Below are 16591 nucleotides of genomic sequence, written 5' to 3'. Positions count from 1 at the left end.
CCTCCTATTTTTTCGAGCAGACGCTTATAATTCTAATCGATAAGCGCCGTGCCGAGAAAAAGCGGTCTGGCCACGCGAGACTAAGACCTAGCGCCTTTCCCACGTTGCCTGGCGTATCGAAAGTGCACACATGTGACGCTATAATACCTGTACTTGATCTTCTCGACGTCCACTAAATCATTGAGAACTTTGACCAACTTTCATCACCGGCAGAAATCGCACATTACAACAACACGTGACCATAAGCAGACGCACGCCCAGTACCCTATGAGCTATGAGGCACCGGTAGTTGCCCGCCCCATTCACAAAACTTTTCACGAGAGGGCGGGCGTAGATTCTGTGGTTTCGTGCAACTGCGATGAAAGTTTCTGTGGTTTCTGTGGTTTTTTTAATAAAAAAATAAAAATAAAAAAATAAAAATTCTGTGGTTTCGTACTTCCCTTTGCGTAGGGGCGAGACTCGTGCCTTTCGCAATCGACTCCGCCCGGCTTAAAGTTTTCGTTACGAGTGCAAACGAAAGACATGGCTACGTACTCGATTGTTGTGTACTGTAGATAGTTGGGAAAGTTATTGCAATGGATTTAGTGCCACTCAAACCAGCTGCACAATTTAACGAACAGTTCGAACCACTGGAAGAACTTGGAAGGTGAGTCGTCACTGCTTTATTGTGTGTTGTGGTCATTTGTACAATTAGGGGAAGGTTCGGTGCAGTTTACAAATGTAAGGATCGCAAGACAAAAAAACTTTACGCCGGCAAATGGTTGTTTAACAAGAAGAAGACAGCCAGTAAAGAAGATGTGGAGCGAGAAGCCACCATTCTTAGCCGTCTTAGTCATCCAATGGTCCTGCAGTTTCATAGTATCTACGAGTCACCAAACGAGTGGATTCTATTGACGGAATTGTGAGTGTCATTGCGAGGGGTTGGCTGGGATTTATGAATCTAGCATCCCCCGCCTCTTCGCAAAAAGTAGAATAATAGAGATCCCATATCAGCCTATGTGAGTTCTGGTTACGTCAGTTGATTGGTCTCCAACTCAAATAAAAGTAGCTATTGCGTTTCCAAGGCAATTTGTGTGTTAATGTTATCAGCACCCAGCACTGAATTTCAGCACTAGAAATGATATAAGATTTGTAGTTCACCGGACACTTTTTGCGAAGGGGCAGGTGGCACCAGACTAAACCATGTTATGATTGTGATTCACTACAAGAAGCCTGTACATAATAGACAGGTAGTCTCGCGTAGCCAGACCCATAACGCGCAGGTCGCCTATCGATTAGAGATTATAAGCGCCCGCGCTGGAAGGGTCTGGTGAACTGAACGTATAAAATCTGTCCAGGCTTGCACTAAGAATCTGATGCATTGATAGGTGTAAAATGCCAAACTGACCGAGGTGACTAATTACGCAAGTACGCACGCTAAACCTGACAAGGATACAGCCGGACGTCCAGGTGACTGTTGTGCATCATGCTGTACGCAACAGCGATGGAAGCACAGGGGTTAGAGTAAAGGTTTGTCCGCTAATTTCGAGAAGTACAATCTTCCAAAGACTTGCTAAAGGTTAGAATCAAAGAACAATAGTGCGCGCACTCAGTGGAATTAGTCACCTCGGTCAGTTTGGCATTTTACACCTATCAACGCACCAGATACTTGGTGCAAGCCTGGACAGATTTTATATGTTCAGCTCACCAGATCCATCCAGCGCGGGCACTTATAATCTCTAATCGATAGGCGACCTGTGCGTTATGGGTCTGGCTACGCGAGACTAATAGACAGATTGCCTTTTTAGGATGTGTCCTTGTGTAATGCGAGCAAACGCGTGTTTCTGTGTTGCAAATGTTAGTCAAGAAGTCAACAAAAACCCATTGTTAAAAAAATAGCACAGTATGGATTCTTTAAAGATAAAAAAAGGTTTTAAAACCACTGAGTCTATCATTCTGACTAGTAGCAATGTCTTGCAAAGAACGTTTTCAGTGAGCTTTATCGCCGTATCGTTTGAAATGCGAAATTTCGTTAATATCAGTAAATTAATTTTACCATATACCATATTTTCATTAGATTCACAATCCTAATGGCTATTTTGATATGGAACTATGCTTACAATAATAAGAGAAGGAGATCACATTTGCTTGTAGCATGCAAGAAGTGACAAATAGAACTAAGAAAAGTGACTAATAAAGTTTGTCATATATCGAATCTTACTTACACATGGTTTATATATCTAACAAAACCTTGTTCTTCTTTCCCAAAATATGTCAATAACACTGTGAACATTAATGTGTCAATGCAAAAATAGGGTATATATTGCTACAATTCCAAGTAGGGATCTTCCACCATCATCTCTTGTTTCACTAGTTTTTACCCTAACTAAATTGTATTTTGTCTATAACTGCATGCATGGATGCACCTGATTGCACTTGCAATGTTTAGCTAAATAGCTGGTCAGTTACTGAATTAGCATGTGTCAACATTACTCATTACTGTAACAAGTGGAAATTTTAGCTACTAGTACAGGATACCAGTGAACCATCAATAGGGATAGATTTAGGGGGGCAGAGGGCCAGAAGAGATTTTTATGTTGCTCATTGAGCATAACTGGCACCTTAGACATAATTCAAACATTTTTGATGCGGCTTATGACTGTGTATAATATGTGCCCAGATCTGCAAAAACCCAACACAATTGTGCATTTTTTGAATTGCTGTTTATTAAATATTTTATAATTCACTTAGTCAAGTGTATGCTTTGGCAAAGTTTTAGCCTCATATGCCAATAACTTTGGGAGTTACTGCACTACAAAGTAGCAACAATAGGATTTGTACAGCAAGTATTAGTACTGGGAAAATAAATTACAGATGCTTACTAAAACAGTTGTGACTTATGACGAGAATGACATACAGCGCTGAAATCTGCACAATCTTGTTTTCCATGAATAAGGAAATCTATTGCTGAGTAAGTTTTTCCTTATAATCGCCTTTCTTCAGTACATACAAAGGCAAAATTAATGAAGAAAGATCAATTGCATACTGTTGTAGCAAAGTGACAAACAAACGTCCATGACTTGCAAATCCTTCAGTCTACTGCAATAAAGATCCTCTTGAGTGGGTGAATAAAATGATATCCAGGTTTTTATCATTTGACCTTTTCTTCATCAAAAACAAAACATTCAAAAAATTTCCAGATTTTAAAAATATTATGCAAGTGGCGTAACAATCAATTACTGACACCATTATTACCACGGAATATACCTTCCACTTCAAACATTCCTCAGGCATAAATTTTGGCAGAAGTATTACCCTAGATATCGTCTTGCTGTGCCTTAAGTTTAATGTCAATAGCTTCCTTCCCTGACCAGTAACAGATGAAAAGGTGTGGAGTCGAAATAACCAGTTACCAGAGCCAATACTCAATTACTGGAACTCACATATACTTGCGTGTTTCAATTACTGGAACAATATCTAATCACCAACCAAAAGGTTATTCCTAAAGCCATCAAAATTTTGATAAATCCTTCGCTTTGCACTGTTCTTGATCTCTTGGTTTATAGATCTTTTGTAGGGATAGCATGGTGGCATGCTTCACTTCCAGTCATGAAGATGAGTATCTACACGGGGGTTACTATTCAGTGGACTGGACTACTGGACTGGAACACTGGACTGGACTACTGGACTGACATATTTTTGGTTCTTACATATTCTGAGGTTGGTTTTATTGAGTCTTGCTAGTAAGAACCCTTTGGGCACCTGCAGCCCACTTCTAAACACTGAAGACAAACAGTGGAATATGCGAAAACTGCCTCTTAATAATTTCGCTACTCTTCATTATGCCACTATACAACACTTATTCCTTACCTGGTGTGTAGTAATGCTGCAGGCAGTGCAAGGAACTGAATATGGCAGCAATAGTTAACCAGCGATCAACTAGCCAGTAGACAATCTTTCGAGATATCCTTGAGGAGCAAGCTAGTCTCGCCAGCATGGCCAGACCTCTCTAGTCAGTGCAGGGGCTTACCAATTAGAGATTTTTCAGCATGGGCGCTTATAATCTTTATTTGATAAGCCCCTACACTGAAACAGCGAAACTAGTGAGAGCAAGACTAATGAGACTAGCTTGCTCTAAGTATATATCTTGAAGGATATTGTCTACTGGCTAGTTGATTGCTGGTTAATTATTGCTGTCACATTCACTGGCGAAATTCCCTGCACTGCCTGCAGCATTACTACACACCAGGTAAGGAATAAGTGCTGTATAGTAACATAACGAACAGTAGCGAAATTATTAAGAGACAGTTTTCGCATATTCCACTGTTTGTCTTCAGTGTTTAGAAGTGGGCTGCAGGTGCCCAAAGGGTTCTTACTAGCAAGACTCCGTAAATCCAACCATAGAATGTCCAAAAGCCAAAAATATGTCAGTCCAGTGTTCCAGTCCAGTAGTCCAGTCCACTGAATAGTGACGCCCTATCTACACTTCTTAGCAGTTGGCCAGATGGTAGTACACTATAGTCAGAATCGTCCGTACTAAATGTATGGGATATATTCTTGTTCTTGCCCATATCAAAGCCCTTTTTTGATTAACAGTTCTGGCATTTAAAGAGCTTCACAATGCTACTAAATGTTTGGGCAGTTGGCCCACAAACCGACTATATTCTGGACACCAACCACAGCCGCCATGTCATCTTTGGGCATGTCAGTTCAACTCCCATGTTCGGTAGTAGGCAAACCATGTTTATATCTGTGGAAGTTTCATTGAATCCTGGCCTTGACCATGGCTTGGCCTGTTTCTTTTATTGTTTGGGGACTAACATCAAAGCAGAAATCAACAGTACTCTCTCAAAGTAGTGGAAAACAAAGCCATTGATGGCACAGAGTGAACTCGCATCCAAGGCACAGCTCCAAACCAACAATACAGAAGTCAAACAAACTGTAAACCTTTTGTCCATTCTTTTATCAGTAGAGTTATAATCCTCAACAAACATAAAGCAGTCTTTGACAACCATTCCACTTCTTTGTACCACAGAATTCCACCATGCTTATTAGTAAAATGCCCGTCGGATAGTTAAAACATTCATTTCCGGTAATTGAATCAATCTGATAAATGATTTTTCACCCATTGTATTCAGTGCTTTATACTGTAAATTTACAATTGTGTTCGGTTTTCGCACATGTAATAAGTCTGGCTCTAGCAAATTGCTACCCAAATAGGCATAGCACATGTACTAGGGAAACATGGTAAACTAGGCGGCCCTCTACAATGTTTCGAGATTGAGGCACTTCAATAGAACAGTCATATACTCTAATAAAACAGGCTGGAGTAGCACAGATATAAAGCACTGTTTGTCAGTTTAAACAGGTAAAATACCTGGTCTAAATTGAGCCATACTGGCTCTATCCACACTCTAGTTAATGTGAGTAGAAATTCTCTGGAGATGAAAAAACATGGACCTCATGCTAGCAGAATCTATGTATGCAATCTTGTGCTTTAGTATAGCCTAGACCTTATACTAATTCTGTTTTCTAGATCTGTGGTATTTGAACTTTCAATAAAATTGTCAACTTAATTTCAGCCAGAAGTGTAATCTGAAAAGGTTAAATTTTCAAAATTTCCTTTGCAAAGCTACTGTACTTAGTGTACCATATCCTGTATAGACCTTATATACAGGGAAGGGTGACTGTCCACCCCCCTGGGTTACCTAAAGCCTTGATACGTAGTTAGGATTAATTTATGATCTTTCCCAAAGTTGTATAATAGAATGATCAATATATTCAATGTCATCACTGTAAAAGTTCACCAAAATCATGTGTCTTCACACCTAATTTTTCCTGTGGGGGCATGCTCCTAGAAACCTCGTGCTTTGCAGTGCTTGTTCTCTCTCAAAATCCTATTGAACCACTAAGTTTTCTGAATTGAGCCCTGCCTTATACTAGTAATTGTTTCAGTTCAGTAGTAATTGGGCTTTCAACATTGAAGTTTCATAAACATTTTCAAATTTTAGTCAAAATTGTCACCAAATTCAATCTCAGAAAGTAAAATTTCAATTTACTTGAGAGAGCTAAACCTTGTAATATAATTCTGTTTTCTAGTTCAGCATGTACTGTTAGCATTCAATACTTCCGGTAGTGAACTATCAATAAATATTTGCATTTTTAGTCAAAACTGTCATCAAATTCAATATCAGAATGTTAGTTTTTCAAAATTTCCTCTGTGTGTGTGTGTGTGTGTGTGTGTCCCCGATCTCTGCTATTGCCTAGCACTGTAATATTTTTGTAAATGTACGGTTGCTCCTAAATGGGAACTGAGCGTACAAAAGCTCCAAACTTTCAAAGTCATTTCACAGTCACTTTGATTTCTTATATTGCTAGGAAAATGTAATCACCTCTATCTGTTTGTTACTTGTGATAGTTTATAGTGCTATTAATGACACAATATGCATAATTAGCTTTCAAAATATATCCATAATTCATGTTATAATATCCAAACAAAGTATACTGGAAATCATTTTCAATGGTTTTGACTAAAATTCAATGCACATTTTAGGTAACTCAGTTACCACTATAGTGCTTTGACTAGACAATAAGTATCTAAAGTTATTGATGAACAGTGCCTGAGAAATATTTATAAATGTCTTACAAAACACACTAATAATGCAGTCATACCTAACTACCTATATTTAAAACGTTAATCGTACTTATCACAATTACAGCTACATAGCTCAGTGCATTTTCACTGTGTCTTCTTACACACACACACACACACACATCTTCCTCCACAACCTCTTGAACTCTTATAGCCACATTTCACCAACTCTGTACAGGCTTTTGAGGCCACTGGAAGGGTTATCCGAATAGGAGACCACTTATTTTCTTCAGTTAATTTCCAGCCAAAGTCTGCTGGATTTGGTAGACTTACATGAGCAATGTCACTGGTGACCCAAATGCCAGCTTGGTAGGCAACCCATCTACGGTAATGCAGTAAAGCATCTTGGGTTGGTGGAATTGATTCCATTGTCTTGTTGTTTTGACAAAATAACTCTCTTTGGGCCTCATTAATTGACTCTAAGTTGCTAGTCTTATCGTACATGACAATACAGAAACGTTCCAATAGCTTGAAGTGGTTACTGTCAGTAGTCAATGGAGAATGTGGGTGAGAGGCCATGTAGAGAAAAATGCCCAGTGACATCAGGAAATGATTTCCATGCTTCCCATGCTGATTTCTTTCCTTTCCAAAAAAAGAGGAGGCTATATCACAACCAGTAAAGGAGTGAAAAATAGGCAGTGAAGAAGATTCCCCCTTTTCCAAAGTATTACAAACTGTATCGATGTGAATGTGTTTAAACCCAATTGCAGTACCAAATGCTAGCCATACATCTGCAGCAGGGTGTCTCTCAAGCAAACTGCTCAACTTTCCAACAAAGATTACAACAATATCTGTATCAACGGTATACATATTAAGTAGGTAGTAGCACCATTATCAAGTGCATCGATCGACACTATGACCGCTGGCGTGCGTGACCGACCGCATTGTTTATAAACATACATGCGTAATGCACTCATGAAATAATTATTTCCTGTAAGATGGCGACAAGGATGGTGATGTCACGATTGTGGTGTTCCGGCGACGACAACGAATGGGGCGAAGGCATGGTATCAGGCGAGAGTAGTGCCGAAACTGATAGTGACCTGGAACAGGTATTTTTTGATTCATCCAACTATTTCTCATTGGTTCCGCACTACAGAGCTGCAGCTGTAAGTCCACGTGCCAACGAGCTGCACGATGCCCTTGCAGAGGTAGGAGTGTTTTGTAGTGCTAGCTGCTTCTGTAAATTTAAAGCCAGTAAATGTAAGAACAAAGTAAGCCATAATAAGCCTTACTTATTGCTCTACTTAGGGAGAGGGGCAGTGTAGCAGTCACTACTGCATAGAGAGGAACAATAAGGGAGTGGCCCCGGCGATCCAGCACCACAGATACAGAATAACCCTTCCTGGTGCAAGTGTGGTTACTGCAGAGAGATGCCAACTGAGCAGGAGCGTGTGTGCTGCAAGTGTAGGCCTTGCTTTACACAACAAGATGGCTTTTATGATATTGCATTGAATAGGTAAGTTTGATTTACCAACACTTCCTTATCAGCATGTTATTTTACAGGCATGTGCTGGTTGTTGGCATCCTTGGACATTGTGACTTCTATGGTGATCGGAGGGATTTCTCAGAAAAGGCGTACAGGAAAGCTGCATATCGGCAGGTCATCATGTATCGTCATGGTTACTTAGGCCAAGGAAACAGGAAGGTAGCACCAGCCTGAGCTGTTTGGAAGATCAGGGATCACTACCCTGCCCCAGATGGGAACTACATGGGATTTTTAGAACGATAAGGCCAATGTATACCTATTTGAAAAGTGTTGCCCATATCCATCACATAATCGTTAATTTGTTGCTTGGATCTATTTGATAAATGGTTTTATCATATCTATAAAAAGGATTCTATTTTATGAACCAACCAACCAACCCACTTTCAAAAGCAACAACTTTTCAAAAAGGCATAATGGCCTTTCATACAACATAATTTTATTCAAATCTAGATCTCTTATTCTGTACAATTGTGTATGTGTCGGGTGGGTCTGTATTTGCAATGGTGCATTGTATTCATGAAGTGGTTGGTTTTTGTTCCACAGCGGGAATTCTTCATCCGAAAATCTGAATCATCAATTATCTGTTGCAGTAATCGTGGCATGTATTCATACTGCTTCTTTTCAAGTACACGGACAACATCCCAGTTCTTTGTTTGTCGGCGAAATTGACGATGGTATTGGTACGAGCAGTCTTCATTCTGCTTTGGTAGGTGATTCAGGTGTGAGTTATGGTCCAGGACTGCTAAAAAAATTCTTGATTTGTATGCTTCATCCCTGAAGAATAAAAGTACTTTATAAGATACTAATCACATACTGAAAAGCACAGCGCTTTGGAGAATAAGCAAGCAGTGTATTGTGGAAACTTTCCAGCATTCCTGTGTGTCTGAAGTAAATATACAATAAAAATATAATCACACTGCTAATCACTAAACACCTGAAATTAGCATAATATTTCAGGGACTTCATCCAGCGTTGGTCAATGATAATGGATCGAAACAACCTGAAGTCAGCATCAGTTGACTTGAAATTCTCCAACTCTGCTCCTTGCTGATTTGTGCGTGGCTCTGTCAATGCACTGTGGTCGCACTCACCCTGATACCACTCATGTACGTCCTGTACATGATGCAGTACACCTCGCCACTTGTCCTATATTGAAAAGTTTCAGCATCCATTTATACACTATGGTGATTACCTTCAGTGCAGTAGAATTACCTTCATAGGCACTGCAGCAATGCCAAAAATAATTAACTACATTAGGACTCCACAGGGCAAATTTGGACATCCCCTTCATTTTGCCAGCCTAATACAGTATTCAACATATGTATATACCGTGGAAAGTTTCATTGTACAATCAACACAGACTATAATATAGATACTGTACAATTTCAAAATTTGACACAACAGAAACCTAAACAAGTGTGATACATGCAAGACAAATATTACCTTCAGTAACACTCGTTTCAGTAATTTTGCCTTGTGCCAGATATCCATGGAGTGGTGCACATTCGGATAATCAGTAGCTGCAATGCAAACATACAAGTAGCTATACGTGACTGAATTTTGGAAAATCAATAACCTGACACCTAAAATAACTAATGATCAAATAACATACTTTATATAATGATTGTAAGCCATTCTCAATAACTTGAATTATGAGAAAACTATACCCTGCTATTATTAATAACCCACTATCATGAAAATTCGTAATTATTTCACATACACCTATATGGTTGATTTTCCAAAATTCAAAGAGCAGAAATTATTTCTTCAAAACGTAAATAACCAATTGTACCATTTGTAGTTACAATAATCTACAACATGCATGTGCAGCATTCTTGCAAAACTACAAATAAGGCAAACAATTACCCATCAGCTTGGTGACTGAAGTTGAAGAATCAGTCGTTACTTCGGCAACACTTAATTTATCCTCCAAGTACTTTAGGACTCAACTAAAAGCCTCGCGTTCCATATTTGGGGATTTCAGATGAACTTCACGTTTATCTACTGTTTCAACATGAACTATTGTATTGCTAGAAATGTCCATGAGTGAGTATGTGCGATATTTTGCACATTTGCCAGGTGAATCACAGCGACCATCTCCTGAGAGTACTACTCTCTTATCATGAAGTCCCTGGATGATGCACTTCTAAATACATGCAACAAAGAATGCATCTAAATTCACAGATAGGATGAATATCAAGGCTATACCTGTGACTGTTCATAAAAACGCTTGATGGTGGGACAGAAACACAGTCGCTAGTATAAAAAGTAAGTTGTAGGTGATATAAAGCTAAGGTTGAAAATTCTGCACAGCTGCTGAATTTTATAGTAATTATTGCCACTATGCAGAATTGAAGCAGCATACACAAGATGGTTCTGGAACATCTCAGAATTTCCAGCATTGCAAATGGTTGCTGAAGATGCCCATGAAAATGTGTGACCCATCTCACAGAGACACTTTACAGTTAAAGTACATCAAACTACCCGAAGTGAGATTGAGCTACAACTGCGAGAACACAATCTACATCTGTCTCCAACTAACTCCAGTAGCTTGGAAAGTGAGTAAACAACTTTCACCTCCTCACGACTCTCAACTGTAATGACAAGTATGTATCTTACATTTTATCTGGCACTAAATGGATATACCAAAAGATTCAGGTAATTCTGCAACATCCTCTTGCAGATTGCATTCCTCATTCACAATATTGCTGGGAAAATGATCTCTATCCTCAGCCTCTTCATCATTACTTAGCAGCTAAGCTATTCACAGCAAGCAACAACCCAACACACCTTGATTCCAGCTCTAATTCTCTTTCCGCCTCAGTAAACAGTGACTGTGTCGCATCAAGTTTGCTGCAGTTGTCAAACAATCGATGACCTAGTTCCTCACTTTCTAATTGTTTGGCCAGCACAGCTGTGTGGTTATAGCTTGTGTTTAATTCAGTAGCTGACAATCTGCAACACTTGACAGTATACTATGAAGGTTGCAAATATACTTACACATACGTTTCTTCACCATCACTGCAACTTGGCTCAACTCCAACAGAGTTCCTACAATATGGGAATATGTACATGTATCTGCTGTTTACAATGGCTGCATACACACATTGATATGGGCCCAGCATGAGTTTACCTTATCACGTCTTCCACTGGCAAACGACGCCATGCCTGGTGTAGAAGAAGGGAGTAAACCAATGCTTTCCAGGTTGGAACTTGCTATTGTGACAGGGAAATCAAGAGAGGTTGAAGGAGAGCTAGGGATAATGCACGATACACGTGCCGAATATGCAAGACACGCTAGGGATATTAAACAGCTTACAGAATATGAACTCTGGGTGAACGAAAAGGCGAGCGAGCAGAATGGCTGACTGAAGAATCATTAGGCGCGTCGTCAACACTACTGTTATGGAGATTCAGCAGATACTTCGCAAATTCGCTATCACTAGTAAAATGCAGTCTTGCTCTGATGGTTTGCCAGTGGCAAAATACTTCCTTAGCCAAGTAAATCCTGGTGTTGGCGCTTCCCCATCCTTCAAGATACTTTCTTGGTCTTCCAGTACAGTTGCGCAGCTGCGCCATTGCTATAATAAAACAGTGCGAACATGTGAATATACGTATATTATATGATTTCACAGGTTGTAAAACTTTTAAAAGGCTTCATGTGCATGCCGGTGGTGGTCGTAATGTCCCTTTAAAGGTATGCTGTGTACATTCACTGTATTGTGTGATAGAGGAAATAACACCTGTGAATAACTTTAGTAAATGTATTAATTAAATTCACTGTTCACATACCAAAAGAAAGTTACATGACATCATACTTATGAATAGCTGTAGTTAATTAATAATAGCTTAATGGAACTTGCTATTGTGACTAGCTTAATGGAACTACAGCTTAATGGAACTAGCTTAATGGAACTAGCTTAATGGTTATGTGGCACTTAACACTATTAAATGATGCAAAAGATCAAAATATTCTAGTAGTACAATCAGATGTAAATATTTCAGATTCCATGCATATTTGAGGGTGGCTCCTCCTACCTTGAAGCAACAGTTAGGGGTGTGTATTGACTCCATGCAAAAAATGGTACTTTTGTCTGCTCGGTTCCCAAATACTTTAAAATTGAAGCTAAGCAACTGTACTATTCTAATAAAGCAAAAAATTAGCTATGTTCTAAAATCTAAAAGTAGAAAGGTAAAGCCTTTAAGAGAAAACCTGCTGTTAACTCATTAACTGTTCTATCAATCGTTTTAATAGGATTCAGCTAACTGCCAAAAAGATATTGTGATGTAAAATTCAAGATATAAAATGCTTTAATTAGGCTCTCTAGAACTCTATATGCATCTTTCTCGTGTGCTACAAGTTAAGTAATTTCCTGCTCCCAGTGTTACCTACCTCCTGTTCTCCCTCTTGGTTTTCTAACCCCACATTTTGGGAGTATTGTAAACTGTGATTAACAAATTTTTCAGCCTTACTGGATGCGAACTGTTTGACTACATCACTCAAAGGGACTACTTGGAAGAACAAGAAGCTACAAGCTATGTCAGAAATATCCTTCAAGCAACTAAGTACCTACATGATAACAACATTTGTCATCTAGACATCAAGGTAATGTCTACATGTGGTATACATTATCTACATGTGGTATACATGGTTTATATAAAGAACCTATACACAGCCAAGCTGTCTGCAATGGTTAGCTGCAGTATACTTATTTCTTATAGCCTGAAAACATTATGGTTGAAGACCCAGCTACTTGCAAGATTAAGTTAATAGATTTCGGTGTGGCTCGGTACATTGGTGGCACAAGTAATGTGACTGTGATGGTGGGAACACCAGAATTTGCAGGTAAACCAAACACCTGTACTTGTACCAAGTGTAGTCTGTTGACGTTCACCTGAGCCCTTGTTTCTTGTTAATAACTCTTGGGACAGTTGCCCAAACATTTAGTAGCGCTGTGAAACCCTTTAAATGCCAAAGCTATTTATCAAAAAAGTGCTTTGATACACTCGTTAGGCAAGAAGTGAATTGTGAGGCTTTGAAAATGTCCCCTTTGAAAATGTCCCCTTTGAAAATGTCCCATACATTTAGTATAGACCATTCGGGTGTGCAAACATGTTTACAACATGAAATCATGCTTGTTCTAGCAAAACCATTGGGAGTAAACACATGTTCATCTCTCTCTTTAATATTACTATATTTGGTGGGACTCAGGTGAACACATATGACTGTAGTAAATTGTTTTTTCCTATATTTATTCTATACAGCTCCTGAGGTGTTAAATTATGACCCAGTCACTACTGCTGCAGATATGTGGTAAGTCCTAATCTGATTTCTTGCCTGTTCCTTATTCAACTGTTTTCATTGCTTTATTGTAGGTCGATTGGAGTACTGACTTATATGTTGTAGGTTTATAAGTAGTAGTTAATTGTTAGTTAGTTACTTAAAAAATTTGTATTATTTCAAGGTTGAGTGGAGCATCACCATTCTTGGGTGACAGTGATGGAGAAACTATGCAGAATGTTCTGGATGGTGAAGTGGAGTTCCCAGATGAATTTTTCACTGATGTATCATTTACAGCTAAAGTTTTAATCAAGGGTCTCCTTTCTTCAACTCCAAAGTTGGTAACTTGAAGGCTGTGATAAAATTATTTAACTGAAAATACCATAGGCAAAGAACAACGGCAACAGACGGTCTCAGGTCTCCCTGGTTGCTAGTGAGTTTTGTGCTAATTTCATTCATTGCCATACATCTGTATAGTAACTATCACTTATAGTGTCAAACATAACGTGTATTAAATGTTTGTGCAGTCTTATATGTGCACTCGATCTTTAATGTGGCTAACAGTTTTGCCACAGCCATTTAAAATAACTTTATCTCCCTCAGAGCAAGCAGTCATCAAGAATTAATACTAGTAGATTGAAGAAAACCAAAGCTCGAAGAAAGTGGATGGTATATATGTACTACATGTATTACTTCTATGTGTAACATGTACATTTGTTGCAGGTGACAGTAAAAGCTATTAAAGCAACATTGAGTTTGTACAGAATGACGTGCAGTAAAGACACACCAAAACTATCAACAATTAATGAGACACATGGCACATCAAGCACACCACCAACATCATCATTAGAACCAGCTGCTTCTGATGATTCAACTTTTGACTAAGTTTTTAAAGCAATATATAATTCCCATGTTTGTCATACAGAATCTACAGACCATGAACTCTTATTGACTCTTGTTATTGTGCTGTTCATATGTGTGTAAATGTCCTTATCATGCACACTTTATTGTGCAAACTACTGGCAAGGTGAATCTTTTGTAGTTTTTATAAGTTGACTAGCATTGGTACCTGCCCTACATGGGGGATGAGCTAATAGTTGAGTTTTTAAAAGGTTTGCACAAAAGGTACTGAGTAGACAGGAAAAAATCTGCCAGCACGTGGATTCAAACCCACGACTTCCTACACGCTATAGTCAAGCGTTTTACCACTTGAACAGTATGTGTTGTGGTTCTCAAAGGAATGTTGCTTAAGTTTTCTCTACACCTTAGCCTTCTATGCACTGTAGGGAACGAACAGAAGCTTGCGTGAATTTGTGATAACAATCTTAGAGTAGTTGGATGATGAGTGCTTCATTATCAGCACAGATTGTGTTGATTCGCACCAAGTTTGGTGAGTAAACGATGTGACGGGCAGACAGCTTTATTTATTTATTTATTAGCACAAGTGCTGAAGGTCTGTAGGACACCTGGTCCCACAGCCTGCTCAAAGACTTTAGCTACAGAAGGTGCGTTTGAATTATATAGATTACATGATTTATATATTATGGGAATGTTTGTTTTTATTTTGCATCACGTGAAGAATTTGAAGGTATCATGGTATAGTGGGGATCATTCAACACAATGTCTTGCTGGGGAGACTGAACATAATAATAGGCATGTACTGGGGGCGGAGGAAGCTGTCCACAACTTGAAACAATCAACAACCTGGTATTCCAAGAAAGATGCCCACCACCTTTCAAGGTCAAGTCTATAACGTCCAGTAGCAGGAGAACCTACAAACAGTTAGATTCTGCATACATTTTGGAGCCCATCTTCATACATTTTGGAGCCCATCTTCATACATTTTGGAGCCCATCTTCATACATTTTGGAGCCCATCTTCATACATTTTGGAGCCCATCTTCATATAGGCTCCTACTAAAGAAAGTTTAAAATTGTGTTATGCACACCTATTGTGTTCTATTGAGTATTGTGCACGTGTGAGCTTATTTATGCTAGCTATTGACTACGGGCCACGGCTACATATTGCATCACTGTTTATTTCATCCAGTATATAATCCTGTAGCTACTGTGAAACCTTTCATGTAAAGACCAGTCAAGTGATCAGCAAAGATCAGTAGGTCACGTGATTTAAATTACAATCAATCGCATACCTGAGGTCATACCTCACCGGTGATCATCCATTAAATAAAATGTTGGCAAACCTTCCTGTGTATTGTTAATAGTGATTGATTCGCCCAAGTACAACAGATGCTGCTCTCCAATTAGAACACTCCAGTACACTTGCTGTTTCCATCCAGTTTTATTCATGAAATTTTATTATTTTTAATGCAGGCAAGGTCTGTGGGCAACTAGTGCTCACAGCCAGACAATCAGTGCATACGTACAACTTACATTTACAATTGAATGTATAAAATTACAATAAAATTTTAAGCTAGCTGGCTAAAGTTATTACATACATTATTTTATGTTTGATATGTACTTATACTATCGTATCCTATAATTTAAAAAATTACATGTGTATTTTAAATAAACTTATTGACATAATTACTTATTTTCAGAGAGAGTGAGAAGAGCTAATTACTGCTGAAGTTTGGTGGGCGGGGAGACTTGGAGCAGGTACTACAAGGGCAAACAAAGTGCAGACTGTGAGGATTGTCAGAGTCAAAATTATTTGTAAAATTCTGCCAGAATAACTGTGATTTAATGGTGGAAAAAGGATTTAAGTCAAGTACTGGTAGACTGTTGTAGGTTCTTGGTAATCTGTTGAAGTAGAAGTTACCGCTTTGTTTGTTGGATGATGTAAAATTGTGTTGATGCTTGTTGCTGGTGGAGTAAGCCATTGTACGTTAGTACCCTTCTGTTTCTATGTAATGGCATTGCTTATTATCTAATTTTTGTGCATTTATGCTGCTGTGAATGCTGCCGCGGCAAAGTTTTAAGCCAATTTTAGGGGGGGGGGGGGTCTGCCCCTTACTTTTTCATTAAGGGGCACATGCCCCCTGTTCCACCACCCTTGGCATGTACAGCTGGTATAGACCAGCTGCACTTTCCTTCTATAGGCAATGGATATTGTAAAGCAAAATACATAGATTGTATAGTCTCATGCTGAAACAACTGATCATATAAGTGTGTATTCTGGTAATATATGGTAAGCATTGCATCACACACTTGTTCTTCATTTGATATTT

General features: G+C 38.9%; 1 protein-coding gene and 1 long non-coding RNA gene across 2 annotated transcripts; both read left to right on the top strand.

Annotated features, from left to right (window-relative positions):
• Positions 1–423: 423 nt before the first annotated feature.
• On the top strand, positions 424–14433 carry LOC136240090 (death-associated protein kinase 2-like). Its single transcript, XM_066030936.1, has 10 exons — positions 424–646; positions 695–901; positions 12588–12726; positions 12843–12966; positions 13386–13434; positions 13497–13523; positions 13586–13738; positions 13789–13834; positions 14005–14070; positions 14125–14433. Exons 1-10 carry the CDS (start codon positions 576–578, stop codon positions 14284–14286), a joined length of 1044 nt encoding a protein of 347 aa, XP_065887008.1. The 5' UTR covers positions 424–575; the 3' UTR covers positions 14287–14433.
• On the top strand, positions 4395–12581 carry LOC136240091 (uncharacterized). Its single transcript, XR_010693652.1, has 3 exons — positions 4395–7834; positions 7883–8090; positions 8138–12581. It is a non-coding gene; the product is annotated as an uncharacterized lncRNA (long non-coding RNA).
• Positions 14434–16591: the final 2158 nt, after the last annotated feature.

This window comes from Dysidea avara, chromosome 12 (assembly GCF_963678975.1).
Source record: "Dysidea avara chromosome 12, odDysAvar1.4, whole genome shotgun sequence".
Classification (NCBI taxonomy): Eukaryota; Metazoa; Porifera; class Demospongiae; order Dictyoceratida; family Dysideidae; genus Dysidea; species Dysidea avara.
The sequence above is the reverse complement of the archived record's forward strand: the minus strand, read 5'-3'. Positions and strand labels throughout refer to the sequence as shown.

Excerpts from the sequence above, each read along its gene's own strand:
- LOC136240090 (XM_066030936.1), top strand. The coding sequence starts at position 576 with ATGGATTTAGTGCCACTCAAACCAGCTGCACAATTTAACGAACAGTTC. Across the intron at positions 12,727-12,842 it reads TTTGTCATCTAGACATCAAG|CCTGAAAACATTATGGTTGA; the intron begins GTAATGTCTACA and ends TATTTCTTATAG. Across the intron at positions 14,071-14,124 it reads AAGCTCGAAGAAAGTGGATG|GTGACAGTAAAAGCTATTAA; the intron begins GTATATATGTAC and ends CATTTGTTGCAG.